The 20,645-nt window shown below is 29.7% G+C and overlaps 1 protein-coding gene across 12 annotated transcripts in view; it reads left to right on the top strand.

Annotated features, from left to right (window-relative positions):
• LOC105143375 (uncharacterized) overlaps positions 1-20,645 on the top strand; it is a 72,882-nt gene that overhangs the window by 32,953 nt on the left and 19,284 nt on the right. The window contains exons 5-6 of one of the 12 annotated variants that reach the window (XR_015544611.1): positions 6,855-8,293; positions 10,114-11,275. The exons of 5 other annotated variants lie outside the window; for them this stretch is intronic. Coding sequence is in view for 6 of the 7 variants with exons in the window: in XM_087404641.1 (XP_087260767.1) it covers positions 11,377-13,264 (1,888 nt within the window). In the remaining variant the exon portion in view is untranslated. Of the gene's footprint in view, positions 1-2,818; positions 4,208-6,854; positions 9,142-10,113; positions 11,276-11,376; positions 14,052-14,992; positions 17,057-18,493; positions 20,498-20,645 lie in introns of those variants that run through there. 6 more of the 12 variants (XM_087404648.1, XM_087404641.1, XM_087404647.1 and 3 more) reach the window with 6 other exon arrangements.

Below are 20,645 nucleotides of genomic sequence, written 5' to 3' on the forward strand. Positions count from 1 at the left end.
TCATACATAAATTGACGTAAACATGTGTATTTAATATAAATATAAAATAGATTAAATCGTGAAATCTTCAATACTTTTATTATGCTGTCAAGTAAAATATGCGTTTTATAATTCGAAATATTTACATTTCATTTTTACACCAGATTAAATCAGTGTACAACGATTGTAATATGTATGTAATGTACATTTGTGCGCTCAACCGAATTTGCTATAAGTAGATGGTACAACATACTTACGAATTTGTTAGAATGGTAATTGCTGAAATAATTATTTTTAACGTGTAGATACTGTATGGTATTTAAAAAATTATATGTAAATTTAGAAATTTTAAGTCAAACAAAGCTTATAATTTTGTTTCTATCCTAATATACTTAAATATTTAATCGCTTAATCTTTAGAAATTGTATAATAGCAATAATATCAAACATATTAGTTAAATGATTTTACTGAAATTTTATTGAACATTACTATTGATTATGGAAGATTCTTGATTTTGGCAGTTGTGACAATGTATATTTTGTGTTTGTACTGATTGAAATTAATGGATGTTTTAGGGGACGGTAGATGACAGTGTGGGATAATGATATATGTCGGAATGTATTATGACGTGATGAGAAATTACTTCTAAAGAAAGTGTGAGGAAATAATATAGCCCAGCAAAAGGAGACAGAAAGAAAAGATTACAACGAACGATGAAAAAGAAGAACTTCAAATAGAAAAAGAAATGGACAAAGAGAGCAGATAATTAAGACAATTATAGAACAAGAATCGGATACACAAATTAAGTAGAACTTGTTCGATTTGTAAGAAAGTATTGAAAGTGTCGACAAGAGGTAATATATTCTATGAGCATGTTTTTACGCATGCTCATCAGGCCATATATTTACCGTGAAGACTCAATGATCCAGTCTCGGCACAGAAAAAAATCATCCCGGTCTGTTTTCACTCTACACGTCGCACGTTTCCATTGCTGGTTTAGTTAAAAATGTTTTATAGAAATTCGAGAAACTATAATGAAACTAATTGAACGGCTTATTAGACGATGTTTTAATATATTGTTATTTATACAAAAGTCATTTAATCTATAAATGTATAATAACAATGTTTGAAAAATATTTTTCAAAAAATATGTTTGATAATTTGTGAGAATATAAAAATACTGTTAAATTATTACAGATGCACTGGATATCCGATAATAAAAAAGTATCGAAAATATTCAATACTTTTTTATTATCTTATAGCTGGCAATATATATATATATATATATATATATATATATATATATAAAATATACGTCTGAAATTTTATATTAAAAGTTTGATGCAGAATTCTATTCTTTTTAACTAAACTTTTTGCACAGTTCAGCTTTTCTCTTTTTCTTTTTACGTTGGGGAGATAAAGAAAAAAGATAAACTGTGCAAGAAGTTCAGTTAAAACTGCATTTGACGAACGCGATATCAACAGCTGTTGTATCATTTTGTCTTTATTATTCATTTGACGTAAAACAAGAATAGGATATAGAATGATGCAATGACGTTGATAGCGCGCTTATTATTAAAATGAACAAACCTAAAATTGTCGCTATTTTTTTCCTTGCTTTCTTTTTTTAGAATTTTGGGAAATTTATATCGGATATCCAGAAAATATCCGGTATCCGTATATCATAATTAAAACCTTTTGACGATTTTTCTTTGTTGCAAGTGCGTTTAGTTCTATTTTTAGTTTAATAAAAAATTTTAGTTTAATTTTAGTTTTTAATAAATGTGAAAAATATTTCATTCTAGATGTATGTTTTGTTATTTGTATGTGTAAAGGAAAAAGTTAAAAAGTTAAAAGTTTGAAATTATGGAAAGGATACGTACAAAATGACAATTGCGATATATTAAAAAAAATTGATGAGTCTTTATCATGATAAATTATAAGATGAAAGACTGATTTTATACACTATTACTTTCAATTATTTAAATTATTCGGGACATACGTTTTCTATATAAACATCTTTTATGAATACAAAATATAAGTATTTAGCATAGCTAAATATTTATCTGAAATAACTGAAATATATATGTGTTAATAATGCTTAATTAATAATAAGTGTATACATGTATAAGTGTATACATATATATAAAATTTCGTATTATGAATAATCATTTAGATAATCATTTGGATAACTAAACAAACACTGATAAATAAAAAAGATTGTATTTTTGTAAGGTTTATTTGTATATTCAATTAAATACGTTAATATTATTATGAGCATAATATTAAATAATATTGTGCACGGAAAAAGATGATGTAGTAACAGCACATTACATTTCATTTGAAAATAATCTTAAATTTAAAAACAGTATTAATGGAATAAATACATACTTACTTTATTAAAGACTAATGCTGTTATACATAATTTTTTTCATTTGTTTTATGGATAATATTCTTATTGTGTAATAGCTAACTTTATTTTGTGCAAGAAAAAAATATTTTCCACAATTTTTTACATTTTTTGAAGTAAATTTACTTTCTTGCATTTATTTCAGACTCATTGCATCTCTCTGGATATAACGGAATACAAGTGCGTGTAAAAATTTGATGTAAAAAATTTGATAAAAATATGCGTAATTTTCTAATACTATTCCTATGAACATTTTCTAGTAATTGATGAAATTGATGGTGACATCCACAATGTAACAACACAGTGAGATTTATTTTATTATATATAAAATAGCTAAGGAAATTTTTTATGTCGCACTTAGCTATTTGAATATATAATTAAAACAAGTATTGATACTTTATACACTGACACGATTTATCCCTGTTTCAGGGAAAAGCCTATCATCAGGCAGACAGGAAGACAATACCAAAAAGGGCCTGTTCGTTTTGTCTCCATTTTGTTGGACTCGTGGAAACCTGTTCAAAGTGAAACTAATTCTACAAGTGAAAAACTTAAATCCGTTACGATACAGTGTCAAAATGTGTCAAATGAATCGATTAATGTAGATTGTTTGTCATTAGATTCACAAAATTCATCTATAATAACTGTCAAAGGCACCAACATTTCAATTAACAATGTTCAATCTTTGTTGAATGCGAAATCATCACAAGTCTTCGATTCTTCGAATTCACACAAAGAAATCACCGAAGTAGATGAAGTCATGGAAGAAATAAAAAACACATGTCCATTTTGTGAGAGACATTTTAACAATGCAAAGCAAGTTGAGCAACATGTAAAATATGCACATCGTAAACCATATCAATGCGACAGGTGCAAAAGAACTTGTTACACGCCAAGGGCGCTGGAGACTCATAAAAAAATACATCGGCCGGATTATTTCTTTGAGTGCGAAATCTGTCATGTGAAGTACAAAAGTGAAGATGGACTAAAAAGACATTACATTCGCGCTCATAGCGATTATGAATCAAGATACATTTGTGAACATTGTGGCCGCAGTTATAAGCTGAAGATCGATCTAACGCATCATATGAAAAGAACTCATGTATCGGATCTACAAATCTGCCGCTTTTGCGGCAAGAAGGTCAAGGATGTCAAAGGCCACGAGTGGCGGCATCAGAAACGAAATCGTGAGATCAAGTATGAATATCCGTGTCACCTGTGCCGTAAAAAGTTCCATCATAGAAGTAGATTGGACAACCATTTGATGTTGCATAAAAAAGGTTTTAAATGTGAGATTTGTGGAAAAGAGTACAGTGGTACTCGCGAACTCACAAGCCATAAACGTTTTAAGCACAGCCAGACAAACATTTCCACTTGTATTCTGTGCCAAAAAACGTTTCTGTCCATTAGCAATTTTTATCAGCATGTGCTCACTCATGCCAGCATACGGCCATATAAATGCGATGTCTGTGAAAAGGACTTTACGCAACGTTCCAGTCTACTGAGACATAGAAAACATCATCCTGGACCGTTACCGCTGTTATCATCGTCCCATCCGCAAATAGCCGAGCTTGCCAGGAATTATCTTGAAAAGATAAAAAATGACAATATGGATAAGAATTTTGTATTGGATTCACAATCGATTGACGATTGATGTTAAAGGATTATAAAATAATAACTTGAAGTTATTAAGGAATGTATAAAACATATGAACTATATATTAGAATATACGATTCATACAGATAAGTTTTTTCGATTGTATCTTGTGTACGAACAAAGCGTATACATGATGATATTTTTGCCTTTTCTAAAGAAAAAGACTGATACATTTATGCACACTTATAAAAAAATATATATTCTTAATACTATTGTTTTCTTTTAGAAAACAGTATTTGATATATGTTTGATATACAGGATCTGGTTGAATATGTAAAAGCGAGCACGACGTGATTCTCTATAAAAAAATAAAAAATATATATAGAATAAAATTTTTCAATTTTTTCGAAAACTAAACAGAAAATCGAAAAATTTTATTCTCTATATATTTTTTATTTTTTTATAAGGAATTATGTGCTTGTTTTTACATGTTATTCGATCGGACCCTGTATGTTTTCGTGTACATTAATTGAAGTGTTACTATGTCAGAAAGAAATCTCTATATTATTATTTATGTACTGTGCAAAATAAAAATTTTGCAAAACAGTGAACATTAAAAATAATCAATAAAAATTTCTATTTTATGTGAATATTATCAAATTATAAAATTTGATATAAACTATGAAATAAACGCAACGATTTAATATACAAATAAAATTATATTAAAAAATGTTTTTTACTTAATTATATTTGAAATTTCAGAACACGGAGTATTTATGTTGATTTAAATTATAATTTTTATTTAAATACATATTATTGCCGTAAAATAATAAATCATAGAATTAATTATTAATTATACGTACAAAAATACTGAATGCATTACTTTATATAATAGAAAAGAAACACATACAAACTATATATAATTGAATCTGTTTAATAAATACTTAAAATTTGAATTTTTATGTTTAATAATTATATTGATTATACAAAAGATTTGTAATTTGTGAATAATTTATATTTTTTTTATTTTTCCTTAGATTTTTATTTTTACCATATAGGTAAGCTTTACTTTTATAAGTATTTAGTATTTTCTAGTAAAAATATTGTAGTTTTGAATTAATTTCGAAGAATAAATTTTTTAAGAATGATTTCGAATACGGAATATTTTGTACAAAAAAGAATTTTTCTTTATAAGTATATGTACAAATTTATATTTATGTAATTTTATAACAATCGTGATTTGTTAAATATAGCAATACATTAAATTATACTTTCTTTTACTCATTAAAATAAATGTTTCAGAAGTCAACGAATTATTGTATTAAATGATTATATATGTATATCAAAGGTGAAGCATTATATTACAAAAGGAGTCCAAGTCTTCAAAATTAGGAAGACTAAAGTTTCAACGGACGCTTAAATAAAAGAAAATTATTTTTTTATTTAATCATATGTTAAAACTTTATATAACTGTATTAAAATTATATATATATATATTACAGTTATATAAAATAAACTCTATATATAGAGTTTTAATACAGTTATATATATAAAGTTTATACAGACATATATATAATATATACGTCTGTATAATGTTAAGTAATTTTCTTGGAGAATATTTAAAAAACAAGGATTAAACTGTAACGCATGAGAATGGACCGAATTCATCGAATATTAAACAATTTATCAATATATATTTTACAGATTGAGATGTTAAGAATCTTTATGCTTATCATAACGAATAAAATTTGCTCGAGCATTTTAACAAAGTTTTAATCACGATTGTAGTCTAAGATGGGATATGGTATCCTTATGCGTGTAATCGGTTGATTAACATATTTATTGTTTCTACGTGATCAATTCATAAGATTGAAATTGCTCAAGAAGATGAACTGTCAAAAGTGCAAAATTTATTTTGTTGAAACAAACTTGAAGTTGATGGATAATTATTTGTTGATCTATCATTAGAATTGTACTAAAAAATGTAAAGATTTGATGAAGCGTCACAAACGTTATAATATGGAATGCAGGATATAAAGCAATATGACTTTATCTCTTGCAAATCGACTCATGTTATGACATTTGTGATGTAAATTTTATGCAGCGATCTATATCTCTCACGAGACATGGAAAGAATCTTCATAGATTCTTATTGCCATCTGTTTTGAAAGTGTATTTTATTTAGAATGTTTTATGATTCTTTAGTTTAATTTTGTTTTTTTTTTAATTGTTGATACAGGAATAAATGTACAAAAATGCATATGTTGGACTTTTGGTACATATTGATTATTTCATTACAATATCTGGATTTTAAAGGGAAAGCTAATTAAAGTAATGTGTTACATATTGTGATTATTTTGAAAAATGTTTTAATAATGATTTCTGTTTATTTAATATCAAGATTGTTGTGCCTATTTTAATTTTTATAATGCAATGCATGATAAAATTAACAATACATATTCAGTTTTAATTATATAGAAAAAAATTTAATTTTTTAATATAAATTAAATGCAATAAATAATCTAAATAAATATTATATATATTATACATCGTGTATTATAGCTTATTTAATATATTAATGTATAGTTCAACGTTTTGCGTTTTTTAAAATGTAAGTTAATTTGTCAGTTACTATTTATTCTTATAAATAGATGTTAAAACAAGTATTAGAATAATAACGAATATTTATTCCTAAGAAAGTATTTCTATAAGCAATAGAAAAAAATAATTTTTATAGAATTCAGCTTTGCTTTATTGAAACTTTTAATTCTGAAGTTGCACCATGCATGCTCGCGTGCAACCAGCACGTCCATATGCTCATTGTACTAACGAATAAAAATCGACTGACTGATTTTTATAATTTTTTTAGGTCCAATCAGCTAGATCCACTCTCGTCAACTTTTCTGATAGTAAAACTGGAAGACGATTATTTTCGCATCCCAAAGTCATTGAGCGTGTTTATGATGAAAGAACCTCCGCCTAGCGAAGAAAATAATTTTAAAGCTGAATCTAAAGAAGATGAAGTAAAAACAGAGAAGGGTAATCCTGAAGAGAAAGATCAAGAACGCGTTAAGACTAGAAAGAAAAATAAGATAGTCGTCGAGGATTTGGATGATTTGGACGATTTGGATGACACTCCTTTGGACTTTAGGAAACGGCGTAAAGATGAACTCTCGAAAACGCGATCCGGTAAACACACGACTAGTCCAAAGAAAAAGTCGCATATATGCCAGATTTGTTATATTACGTTCGACCGCAAGAGCAAGCTCACCAGTCATATGTTCAAACATAGCAATTCCCGTCCGCACAAATGCACGATCTGTTCCAAGGGCTTCAAGACCAGTGCGTATCTTTCTAGGCATATGGAAATCCACGACGAGCCCGCGCAGCTTCACGCGTGTACTCTGTGCGAATTTAAGGCGCGTACGAAACCGTATTTGAAGATACATTACATTCGCAAGCACACCGAGGACTACAACTACAGCTGCGAACAATGCGGCAAGATGTTCAAGGTACAATCCGACTATACAACGCATATGAAAGATCACGATACAGAATCCTGCGTTTGTGACATATGCGGCACGTCTTATCCCAGCAAGAGTTCTTTGTACTTCCACAAGCATTACAAGCACAAGACGAAGATTAAGGAATTTGAGTGCCAAGTTTGCAGAAAGCGCTTCAAGACCCAGAAAAATCTTGACAGTCACGCTGAGCTGCATAAAATGAAGTACGTCTGCGAGCAGTGTGGTATGGAGTTCAAGTTCAAATATGGTCTCACAAAGCACCTCAGAACGCACTCGGGAGAAAAGTCGTATCTCTGTGCAATATGCGGCAAAACCTTTGGCTGTCTCAGTTCACAAAAGATTCATCTGTTGACTCACGTTGGCGAGCGACCTTACGTTTGCGACATTTGCGGTCAGAGCTTCACTCAGCGATCGCCAATGATGTTGCATCGTAAAAAGCATCCTGGCGTACATCCACCGCCTCCACCTATTAAAATTACGAATCTCCTGCACGGCGTGCAAGACAAAATTGTTGTAAATAAAAGTGCCAAGTGATTCGTGTGTATAAACAACAGATGAATTTGTGATATAAAGAGAATGACCTTATGGTTCTCTAATATACATATATAATCTCTAAAAGCGCGTGATGTGCAAACAGATGATTTTTAATTATTATCTCAGTGACGATACATTTGTAATGTAACGCAGTTTGGACAATCTCGTTTACATCAAAGGCGATATATTATTGTCTTGTGAATTTTTAAATCGGAGGATCCTTTTTTTGATAGTACATGCTACTATATTGGTATGTTGATTTTATATTTAAATTTGTTAAATTTATTTGAATATAAGTTATAAATGACTATATCAGATTTATTAGATTTATGATTAAATTCTAACTTTCTGCATTTAAGTGTTTATTTATTCTCTAATTAAATTTAGAATATTCGAAGATTGTACTCATCTTATGGAATTGCAAAATTATTCTGTTATTTTTTATTTTTTATTTTTTTGAAACTTTTAATATATTCATATTATGATTATAAACCTGTTGGCAATATAAATACATAATATAGTACAGAAAAAGTGATGCCTATATTAATCTAATATTAGATATAATTCTTTTCTTATGTTATACTGTATCTTGAACTCATTCATCGTGTAATTACATTTCATTTTTATATCGAAGTCTTCCAATTTTGTTTATGAATTGAGTTTAATGAAAAATATGTCACCATCTTTGCAATATCATATTCAATATCTTTTGATATTTCTTTACTATAATTTTTGTATTCTCTATTTTTTATATTTTGACTAACAAGTAAGATTGCGATATATTTTCGTTAACAATAAATTCTATTTTTTATAGAATAATAATTTTGTTTTTTATATTCACTGTAGCATGAAGGCATACACTATATCTTTTGACATCATTTAATAAATTCATCCGTGTATGTAATTTAAATTGGTGATGAGAATGTTATCTTCTATTCAGTTTTTTTTAATGGAAATTTATTTTGAAAAAGTTATCGAAAATATGATTTTATGATAATAATCCTCGCTTTTGATAGTGAACTTTTATCATATGGGATGATGCAATGTACAGTATAAATTGATGTAAAATACTAAATAAATACATATGTTTTTAGTAAATGAATGTATTCACACTTTCTACGATTGAAATATACATTGATGAATCTTTTTAAAAAAAAAAACTTAAATATAATAACATAAGAAACAACATAAGAAAATATAATATACAGGGTGTTTGACAATTAATGATTAAATTCTTATATAGAGGCAAAATTAAACTGAATCGAAAAGTCCTCTACTATTTTGCAATTTCTTCGCTGTTGGGCGGACACATTTGGTGATCTTTAAAAATTAATATCTTATCAACCATCGTGAAAATTACAAAATGGTAAAGGACTTTTCTACTTTGGTCGATTCTGTCGATATGTGAGAAGGTAATCATTAATTATCAATCAGCCTGCACTATGATTATTAAATAATAGTCATATTTTCAGTAATAGAAAACAACTTTTTTGTTGCTGTGATGAATGTTTTTAAAAATATTTAAAGATATTTAAAAAAACAATTATTTAAATATCTTTAATTATTAGTAATTGTAAATTATACTAATGTGAAAGAATCTTTTTTAAAAAATGAGTGCGAATGGGGATATCATATAATAAAGTTAACATGCTTCGTCAACGAATATGAATTTTATTAATAATATTAAATTAACTGAAAATTTAAGAAGAATACATTACTTTTAAATAGTACATATTCAGATATTGTTAACACAAAATTGATAAACATACATTTTTAAATAAAACAGTATGAAATAATGACAAATGTACATATTTCCCATTTTGTTCTTAGAATTACTTAAATATAATGCAATAAAAGTTGTAAAGATGCTCTTAATATGAAGAAAATTTTTTTTTAACAATTTACAATTTTACATTGCATTGTATTATAATGTTATATACCTTGTTATATGTTAAATAAATATATAGTGTCTAATGTATTGTGCAAAGGGGATGTTTTTACAGTCACTAGACAATTTCTGTGTATACAAATATTTGTTTTGCGCCACTGATTTATTTTTCTTGCTTTTAGGTCTATACCATGTGATCTTCTTGAACAAAATTTTCTTAAGGTTTAAAGCAACCATCAATTTTCTTTTGTGCCGATATAAGATCCTTATGAATTTGTTAAAGATGAAGATAAAAGAGAGATCGTAGAATCATCATGTCTTTCATCATTAATAAAAGTAGAAGCTACCGACGAATTTGTGGAGAAGAAAATTAAAAGGACAAATTGAATCTAACATTAAAAATATATAGTGAAAATTTAAATTGGAAAAAATTCAAAGAAATTGCAACTAATATTTGCAGAAGCTGAAGAAGCAATATTTACGGAAGATTTATAATACAGGATCAATTTTTTGTTACATAAAAAGACATGCAATGAATGCATTCAAAGTATAAATTTCACTATGTCATATGCAACAAGATTATAATTTTTAAAACAAGAGGATCTCGACAGCCATATGACAACACGATAAGATTTACAATTATCAAAATTGCAGTGTTTAACTTGAAGAGATTTAATCACTTAATCAAGTTATCGCTGTATATTTATGATTTACGCGTACAAGTTATCAAGAGGAGATGTAACTGTGCGTAAGAAGTATCAGATGCACACTTACTGACATTATCTATGTCTTTTAGAAAGCAAGCAGTTATTTTACTTGTAATGCTGTATTTAGTTTTGTATACATATATTAGGTGTTGGAATTAATTCGTAGCGTTTTTCAATGAAAGAATGTTATTTATTTCACATGAGCATTAAAAAATACATTAATGAAAGTACTTCCCATCACTTGTAAAACGCTACGAATTAATTCCAACACCTAATACATAATTAATAAATCTACTCTAAATATTATAAGAAAAAATGTTAATTGATGAGGGATAAATAAAAAATAGAGCTTAAATTAATTATAAACCTATTTACTTGAAACAGTTATATTTATTAAGTAATTTATACATATTAAATTATAATATCTGAAATTTATGTTATGTTATTTTCTACCAATTTCTAATTTATATATAAGTATAAATTTGAATTGTTACACAGTTTTAATAAATTAATTTTATATCCTTTTCATATCCTGGAAAAACATATTTTATAACGTATTATTGAATATAAAAAAAATATGAATGAATTCGTGGCTTGCGAATTATATAATAGTTCCACGATTCAATTGTATCCAAAACTTTTGTAGAAACATCTTTTAGACCTGGAGTAAGTAGTGATTGAGATGTTCAAATTCTAACAACATTACTGAAACTAACCGCTGTATTTTATATGTTTTAGAGAACAAAACTGCAGCGAGAAGATCTTGCAGATGGACGCTTCTGGTTGCTTTATTACCGCAAAGGATTCAATACCGATGAAAGAATTGTGGCAGCACGTTGATGCTAATGATAAACTGCACTATTCGTTAGTACCGATGTTAAAAGATGTCCATAAAGCTGAAGAAACCACAAAGATATTTAATGTATTATCGTTGGCTCCTGTCAAAGTCCAAGAAATCAAGGATCAACAGAGCAATCAGAAAATCAGCGAATGTAGCGTCAGTCATTGCATGGATTCCTTGATGCGTTTGTACAACGTAGTCATCGATAGTTACACTTGTGATAAGTGCAATATGAAATTTCCCATGCAGTCTATGCTAAGTCGCCACAAAATAACACATAATATGCATTCATGGCTTCGAGAAGGACGTCTGAAAGAAAAGTACATGCTATATTTAAAGACGAACATTCGAAGACCATCCAAACAATTAAAGTTGCGTTTACAGGAAGCAAAATACGGGAGCAAATACGTATTTTATGTTTGCACCTTTTGTGATTTTGATTGTAATAGATTAGCAACTTTAGATGCGCATGTAAAGAAGAAACATAAGAAAGAAGTGGCTAAAACAAATCCTAAGAAATTCAATTGTACGATTTGCAGTTATGAATGTTTGAGTGAAACGAATCTGAACATGCACATGCGCAAACACAGGAACAAGAATACAATGAGTTTTGTTTGCAACATGTGTGATTTTGAATGTAAAAGAAGTACTACTCTAGCATCTCACTTGGCACAAAATCATAAGAGGGTTAAGAAAAATTTAGAAGCAAGTTGTACGAAAAAAAAACGTAGAATAACGAAATGTAACTACACGTCTCTCAAGAAGACTAGTCAAACAGCTTGCTCGTACAGCCGCGGAACAGCTAAGACTACTGTGTTAATCTCATCCGAGAATCCTAACTTAATAATTAAAACAGAAGTTGAAGCTAACAGTGAAACATCGGCGATCGCCGTTCCAAAGACATCTAATCAGAAGAAGTCATCCGTTGAAGAACATTGCGATCTTTGCGATTTTACGTGCGCAAAAAAGAGCACACTATACTCTCATAAACGCCGGCATAAAGTGGAGGATGTTAATAAGGTGTACACGTGCAATGAATGTGGATTTAAAACTGCTAAGAAGTCGTCGCTATACTCTCATATCAAGCGAAAACACAAACAGCCACAGTCCTGCGACGGCGACGCGCAGCCAGAATTATTTTATTGCAACCAGTGCGAATACAAGAACAAGAACAAGTATGAATTGAAGATACACGTCGCGCGCAAGCACACAGATGACTTCAAGTTTTCCTGCGAAACTTGCGGTAAAAAGTTCAAGGTCAAAGGTGATCTGACGAACCATATACGTTTCAGCCACCGGGAGCAACCGGTGATTTGCGATGTTTGCGGCAAGACTTGTCTTAATAGCAACTCTTTGTACGTGCACCAGAAGTTTGCACACTACAAGGCCAAGTACGAGTGTCAGATATGCAAGAGACGAATGGTCAGCCAGGAGAATCTCAACGAGCACATGCTCAGGCAGCATGAACGCAGAGAAAACGTGGTATGCGAAGAGTGCGGCAAGACGTTCTCGCGGAACAGCAGATTGAAGGTGCATATGAGGATTCACACCGGGGATAAACCATACAGTTGCACCATCTGCAATAAATCCTTCGCTCGTAGGACAGCTCTCAAGCAACATCTGCTTATCCACACCGGCATCAGGCCATATGTTTGCGATATTTGCGGCAAAGCCTTCACTCAGAAGCCAGGTCTAATCAGTCACAGGAAGTCGCATCCAGGTTCTCACCCACCTCTGCCGCGCGTCCTTATCGATCATATTTTGAACGATGTTATGAACGGTTGACATAGTGCTTGATTGATATAAAGTGTCTATGTAAGATTCCAATGAGTGTACTTTTCATACAACTGATCGTACTTTCATAGGACGACAACTGTATTCCAAAATTCACTGCCAGTGCTGATATCTTACAGTGTACATAATGTAAGCTATAGATTTTTAGTATACTGGTAGTGAATTTTGAAACATATGTAGCTGGTGTATTAAAGAAAAATATCCTTGTGTTATTAATATTCATATACTATGCTAATGAGATACTTTCATTATACGAGTTTTTTATCGAGTGATATCTAGAGGTAATGGTATATATAACAATTATCACATAAGACAACTCAATATATTATTTACAAAAAAATTTTAATTGTCATATGTATATGTAAATGAATCTTACACGTATTTTTTATATTAGAATGAAATATCAATTGTATGCATTAAGTCAATTTTTTTAAATGAAATCTCTTTCTAAAACTTATTAATTTGTTTTGTTATGTTATATTATTGTCATTTAACTTGTTTATTCCGTTAATTAAAGAAAAATTAGGATTTGAAATTTTTTTAAATAAAATTATATTATATTATTATATAATATAGTGTTTTAAAATTGTTTTCAAAACAATTGATTATTGAATCTTATTAGTTATTCCTGGTAATTTATTTGTTATCTTTTTTTTTTAGAAACATTCATATTCTAAATGTATGTATGCGTAAAATCATTGTACAATTATTCCCGCTTGTAAGTACGATGAATTTATTTGAAAGGATATTTAAATTACATCTTAATATTTGAATGGTATATATTTTTTTATGTATAGCACAATATATTCTAGATTTAATATTACCTTCATATATATATATATACATACACACACACAAGGTGTTTGGAAAATAATAAATCTTTCGCATAGGGGTAGAATGGATTAAACTGAGAAGGGAGTCCTTTACCATTTTGCAATTTTCGCAATAGTTAACAAGATATTAATTGCTAAACATTGCCGAAAATTGGACTTTAATAATTTTTTATTCAAATACAATACTGTCAACTTTACAGAAAATCTGCAAGAGACAAAAATTGTTTATTTTCTTCTCATAGAAGTCTACGAATTTTTTTAGAATTTTTTATCAACTTTTTAATATAGCATTTTTTCATTTTTAATAACTTGAAAAAAATACGGTACTAAAAAATTCTGAAAAAGTCTAAAAAAAATTTTTAGACCTCTATGAAAAGAAAAGAAAAGAGGACTTTTCTTCTCAGTTTAGTCCATTCTGCCTCTATGTGAAAGATTTATCATTATTTTCCAAATACCCTATATGTGTGTGTGTGTGTGTGTGTGTGTGTGTGTGTGTGTGTGTGTGTGTGTGTGTGTGTGTGTGTGTGTGTGTATGATTAGCTGTAATCGAATGTAATTTAACTGTTTAGCGTTACAGAATATATAAATTAATATAAAACAAATTTTTGCTTACACTAGAAATAAGTGTAACTATTGACTTAGCTGTTGATTGTAATTTTTGAGAGATAGAAGAAATAATTGGAAAATGATATATAAATAATTAACAAAATCATAACTTATATTTTATCTGAAATGTGTACCTCATCTATTTATATAAAAACCTTTATTCTCAATTTCAAATATTAAATTTATTTAGAAAAATAAAAGAAACAAAATTATGAAATAAAACTAAAACTATTTTTATTCGATAATAAAATTTCTAACTAACATATTGTATTATTTTCAGGGTCATAAATGGAAATGGATGTTTTCTATATGGCAAAGAATCTATTCCAATGCAACTGTGGAAAGTAGTTGATTTAGAAGGATGTCTCTGTTATGCCTTTCTTCCAGTAAATCACATATCAAAAAAAACAGAAGAGAATCAATACAATCAGAAACAGATTGTTGAAATATTGAAAATCGGGACTGATAATATGGTAAACTTAGAAATTACAGACGATAACAGTGTAATTTATACAGACGTATCGAACGATGTCTATACAATAAATACGGAAAACAAGAAAGTCTTGTCGGCAGACGAGTTAGATTCGGATGAAGATCAACTTGATAATAAGAAGGAGACCAAGGTCTATACTTGTGATAAGTGCAATATTTCCTTTCCCATGATGAAGATGTTAAAGTTTCATTGGGATCTAATGCATAAACAGGATAAAGATATTGTTACGTTCACCTGCAGTTTTTGTACCTTTGAAAGTACCAACAAATCGACCTTTTATTCTCATATTAATAGGAAACATTCCACGAATCGTGTAATTAAACGAAGAAAAAAGCCGCAGGAATACTTGTGTAACTTTTGCGGATTTGAATCCCCAAATCGACGACGGTTAAAAGAGCACCTCGATCGCAAACACGGATCCGAGTATAAATATGACTGTGAGCATTGCGGCAAGAAATTTAAAGTGAAAAGCGATATGAGATTGCATGTACGTTTCAAGCACATGGAGGACCCAGTAGTATGCGATATCTGCAATAAGACCTGCTCCAACACTAATTCACTGTATGTGCACAAAAAGTGGGCGCATTTCAAGCCCAAATATAAATGCGAAATCTGCAATAGGCGTTTGGTCACGCAGGAGAATTTGGATCAACATATCTTTCTACAGCACGAGTCCAGAAAGAGTTTCACATGCGAAGAGTGCGGTAAATCTTTCAATGACAATCACCGATTGAAACAGCATATGATGACCCACACCGGTGACCGACCGTATGACTGTCATATCTGTGGCAAAGCTTTTGCGCGTAGAACTGCTTACAGGCAGCATCTGTTACTTCATACGGGAAAACGACCGTATATTTGTGATATTTGTGGGAAAGCTTTTGCGCAAAAACCTGGATTAATATGTCATCGAAAATGTCATCCTGGAGAGCATCCTCCTTTACCAGTGGTGCATATCGATCACATTCTTAACGATTTTATGAAGAAGTGAAAAAGTATTCCAAACGTGGAATAATTTCACCAAGACACTCATTTAAAAAAAAATAGTATAGAACTTCGTCACTATATATATTAACAATTTCAGATTATGTTTTAAAAATTTAATTTGTAATTTTATTGATAAATGTATACTTTAAATTACACTTCCGATTTTAACGTCCTCCAGGGTTCGAAAACATTACCAGGGTGTTCCCATGTATCATATTATTCTTGTTTAACATTAAGTGAGCAATAAGAATAAAACGATATATGGAAACACTCGGGTAACATTTTCGAACGCAGCTCAGGTATGTTGCTCAGGGAAGAGTATTCTGAGTAATTTTCCACAAGAATTAAGTGAGAGACGGTTGAATCGTTTAGGAGACATAATAAATTAAAGTTCCATAATATGTAGAGAACGACATTGATATTATGCATGACAAGAAGTTATTTCTCTAGACAGAAAGGGGAGGTGGGGTGAATCTAGTTTCACGTGAAAAGTCGGACGACTCTAGGAAGGGGGGAGGTACAATAGAGGAAACCTTCACATCGGTGAGGTGTAATCCAAAATATACATTTATCATTTTATTATCTAGTACTTTTCATTGGTTATCTTTAATATTCATATTATAGTATGTATGTGTGTATATGTATGTAAGATATAGTAGATCATTTTGTTTACTTTATAAACATGATTAAAAATAATATCTATATAATCTTCAAATAAATATAAGTTTTATGATCGTTATAATTGTTACGTGAATATCGCATAATAATGAGATATAAAGTTATAAATGTTATAGTGTGATAAACAGTAGTATGTCAATAAAAATAATCTCTGTGAATAATGGAGAAAATTTATTTGCAATTTAATATCGCATATTTTTTCATAAAATCTTACAAAATTTTTTATAAATACAATTTATACTATGAGAAATAAATCATAATAAAATACTTTCATAAATTTGTTTTATATGATACATAAATAGTAATTAACAATTATATGTAAGTATAACAAATTATATAGAATAGAATAATTTATTTACTTCAGTTCACATGTCAAGAAGAGACTTTATCATACATATTTATTCACAATTTTTTTTAAATAAAAGATTTACATATTAAGAGAATTTCAGGAACTTACAGAATTTCTGTATTTACAGAAATTGAAGGTAGATGTGTTTCAATCCTTATTTTCATAAAATAATAGCAAAATATATGTCCTATTTTAATTTTTCAAATTGACATAAATAACGTAGAATTTATCAAATATCTTTATGGAAACATTATATTAATATTTATTTTTTATTTTTATTACAGGAAGGTCAATTATAGTGCTTTTGGAATAATTTTTGTTTCTGTCTTGAAGAAAAATCTATGATTATGAGATCTTACTATAAGAATATTTTTTTCGATTTCTATTAATTTTGATAGATGACTAAAAATATTTTTAGAACATATAATTATTAAATATTAATTTTTAAATTATAGCATTCTTTTTTAATTTTGTAGAAGTTTACAAATTTATAGATTGAAAATAATCACAAGTAACTCTTATGAAATAATTCATTCTTATAACTTTCCAATTCTTTTATTATTAATTTTCACGATATGAAACATTCAGGATTAAGAATTATGTATGAAATCTGAAATGATAAACAATTATTACAAATTCATCGAGTTATAAATTTGCACTTTAATTTACAATTCTGCTGTAACAGTTTTATTCTATTTTCTAATATTATATGAATATATATTATAAAATTATAGTATGCTAATATATTTAATAGTTTAATATTATGTATAGTGAGTCATAGAAAGGTTGCAACACTTTTTTTTTAATAGGTTTCGGAGCTAAAGCTCATAGAGCAATTAAACGTAACTGGTTAAATCCATATGAGTAAAATTGATAAAAACCAATCGCTCCAGTTGAGCAAAGTGCATTCCGAAACTCATCTAAAAAAATGTTGCAATCTTTCTGTGATCCATTACGATTAATCTGGTGCGTTTTTTCGTTATCCAACCAGAAGCTATCACAGCTAAGGCTACCTTTGTCTTCAAATATCAGAAGACGAAAAAAAAATAGCTTTAGCTGTGATTACATAACGAAAAAATGCCATTGTTATCCTATAAGCTTCCCACATCAACAAAATTTTTGTTTTTAAACCCCGAGTAGAGGGGTGAGAATAAATTTAATTCTGCTCGTACCAATGTGTCTTCGCAAATTTAGATTTGAATGTAAGTAGTCCAAGATCTGTATACTTGCCAGCTGTAGAACCGTAATAAAGATATATCTTTGTAATGTTGTAGGAAGCCGACAGCGGATATTTTTGCCAGCGAAGCGGTGACGAATAAAACTGGAGCAAAAACATCGACTTTTGCATGTAAACAAGAAAAGAAGTCACAGGAGGATTGTGAAGAAAAATGCAATCCGTTCGTCTGTGACGTCTGTCTTAAATACTTCAAGAGCAAGTACTTACTGAAACGTCATGAGCTCACGCACACGGCGGAGATTATGCGCGGATGCGAAACGGACGTGAAAGAAAATTCTACATTCACTGACGAGGTGCCGCAAAAGCAGGCACCTCTCCCATGCGTAACATGCGACTTTCGCTGCAATAAGAGATCCACGATGATTGCACATCTCGCCGAGAAGCACGACGGTATCGCGAACAATGACAGATTCGCCGGTGACAAGCGCGAGTTTACCTGCGTCGTCTGCGGCTTGGTGTTCACCCGCAAAGAGAGCCTGAGGTCACATTTCATCCGTAAACATACTCAACATTACGCTTACTCGTGTGAGCATTGTGGCAAGGGGTTCAAAGTTAAGGGTGATCTCACCACCCATACCCGGTTAAATCATCAGGAGTCACCGGTGGTGTGCGGTGTCTGCGGCAAGACCTGCCGAAATAGCCACAGTCTGTACACTCATCAGAAACATGCGCATTACAAGGCAAAATATGAATGTCCGTTGTGCCATCGACGACTCGTAACGCAGCAGAATCTAGATCAGCACTTGCTGACGCAGCATGAGAGGAAGGAAAAGTCGGTGTGTGAGCAATGCGGCAAGACCTTCTTCGAAAATTACGATTTGAGGAAGCACATGAGAATTCATACAGGCGACAAGCCGTACAACTGCACAGTCTGCGGCAGAGCGTTTGCCAGGCATAGCAGCCTGAGTCAGCATCTCCTTCTGCATACCGGCGAGCGTATCTATGCGTGCGACGTATGCGGCAAGACGTTTGCTCAAAAGGCTGGTCTCATTTGTCACAGGAAAATTCACTCGGGCGATCTGCCGCCCTTACCGGTGATGCATATCGACCATATACTGAAGGAATTCATTAAGAAATAAAATCGCATAACTTGAAAACGTCATCGGTGCTTTGCAATCTTCATCTTTTGTTTTTTTTTTCTCTCTCGTAACGATTAAAATGATTAAATAAGTAATTTAAATAATTTTAAATAAATAATTATTACATGTGTCTACATGCAATAAAATCATACTATTGGTCGCTGAAATATAAAACAAAAACGAATTACGAGGCATTTAATGTATTAAATATGAGGCTTGTAATATATTATGACTGATAGCGTTAATACAGAAAAGATACGAAAAATTTAAATGAATAGAATTAGCACATTTTTATAAAAAGTTATAAAAACTTGTGGTAAAAACAAAATTTGTAAAAATCAGTTTCAGTTGTAAAAATGAAATTTACGAAAATCACAAAGTTTACAATAGATAATAGTAATACGAAACTTGTTATGAATGATTTCTAATATTACGAGATATGTAAAGCTTCTTAATTCTTATTTTGATTTAATATTTTTGCATTGAGTTTAATATTTTCATTAATTTGATGCACTTTATTTTATGATATATGAGTTTTAAAATTTTACCTTGAAATTTTTAATTTTTCGAAAAAATATGTAAATAAAAGAATATAAAAATATATAAATATACAAATATTTCATTATTCAAAAATATATAAATATAAAAATATTTCATTATTTAAAAATACGCAAAAATTAAAAAAGTGATAAACTTACGTTTATTTTTTTTTTAATTTGCTTTTAAAGTTTAAGCATCACAATTATGCGAATTTTAAGTCAATTGCAATTATAAACAACATTGTTTATGAGACATTTATAGTTTGTATTTTATTGTTATTTATGTTCTAAATATTACTTGACCCATTTTTCATTTCTCATCAATGTTTTTAGTAGTATAATATGATGTATTATTTAGAAATAAGCTAACTCTAACTGGATACTTCTAAAATTGTTAAAATAAATTGTATTGATTATACTGGATGTGTACTTGTGTGCAATACTTTATTTTTTTTTTAATATTTTGTTTCGAATTTTCCCATTTTATGATAATTTCGTAACTAATGTAGGTTGCAACGGAGTGTAATGCTGATCAACAAGAAGGGTAGTTTTAGCTCCTCGTTTGTGAGTA

The sequence above is a fragment of the Acromyrmex echinatior genome, chromosome 3 (genome assembly GCF_024713525.1).
Source record: "Acromyrmex echinatior isolate Ae372 chromosome 3, ASM2471352v2, whole genome shotgun sequence".
Taxonomy (NCBI): Eukaryota; Metazoa; Arthropoda; class Insecta; order Hymenoptera; family Formicidae; genus Acromyrmex; species Acromyrmex echinatior.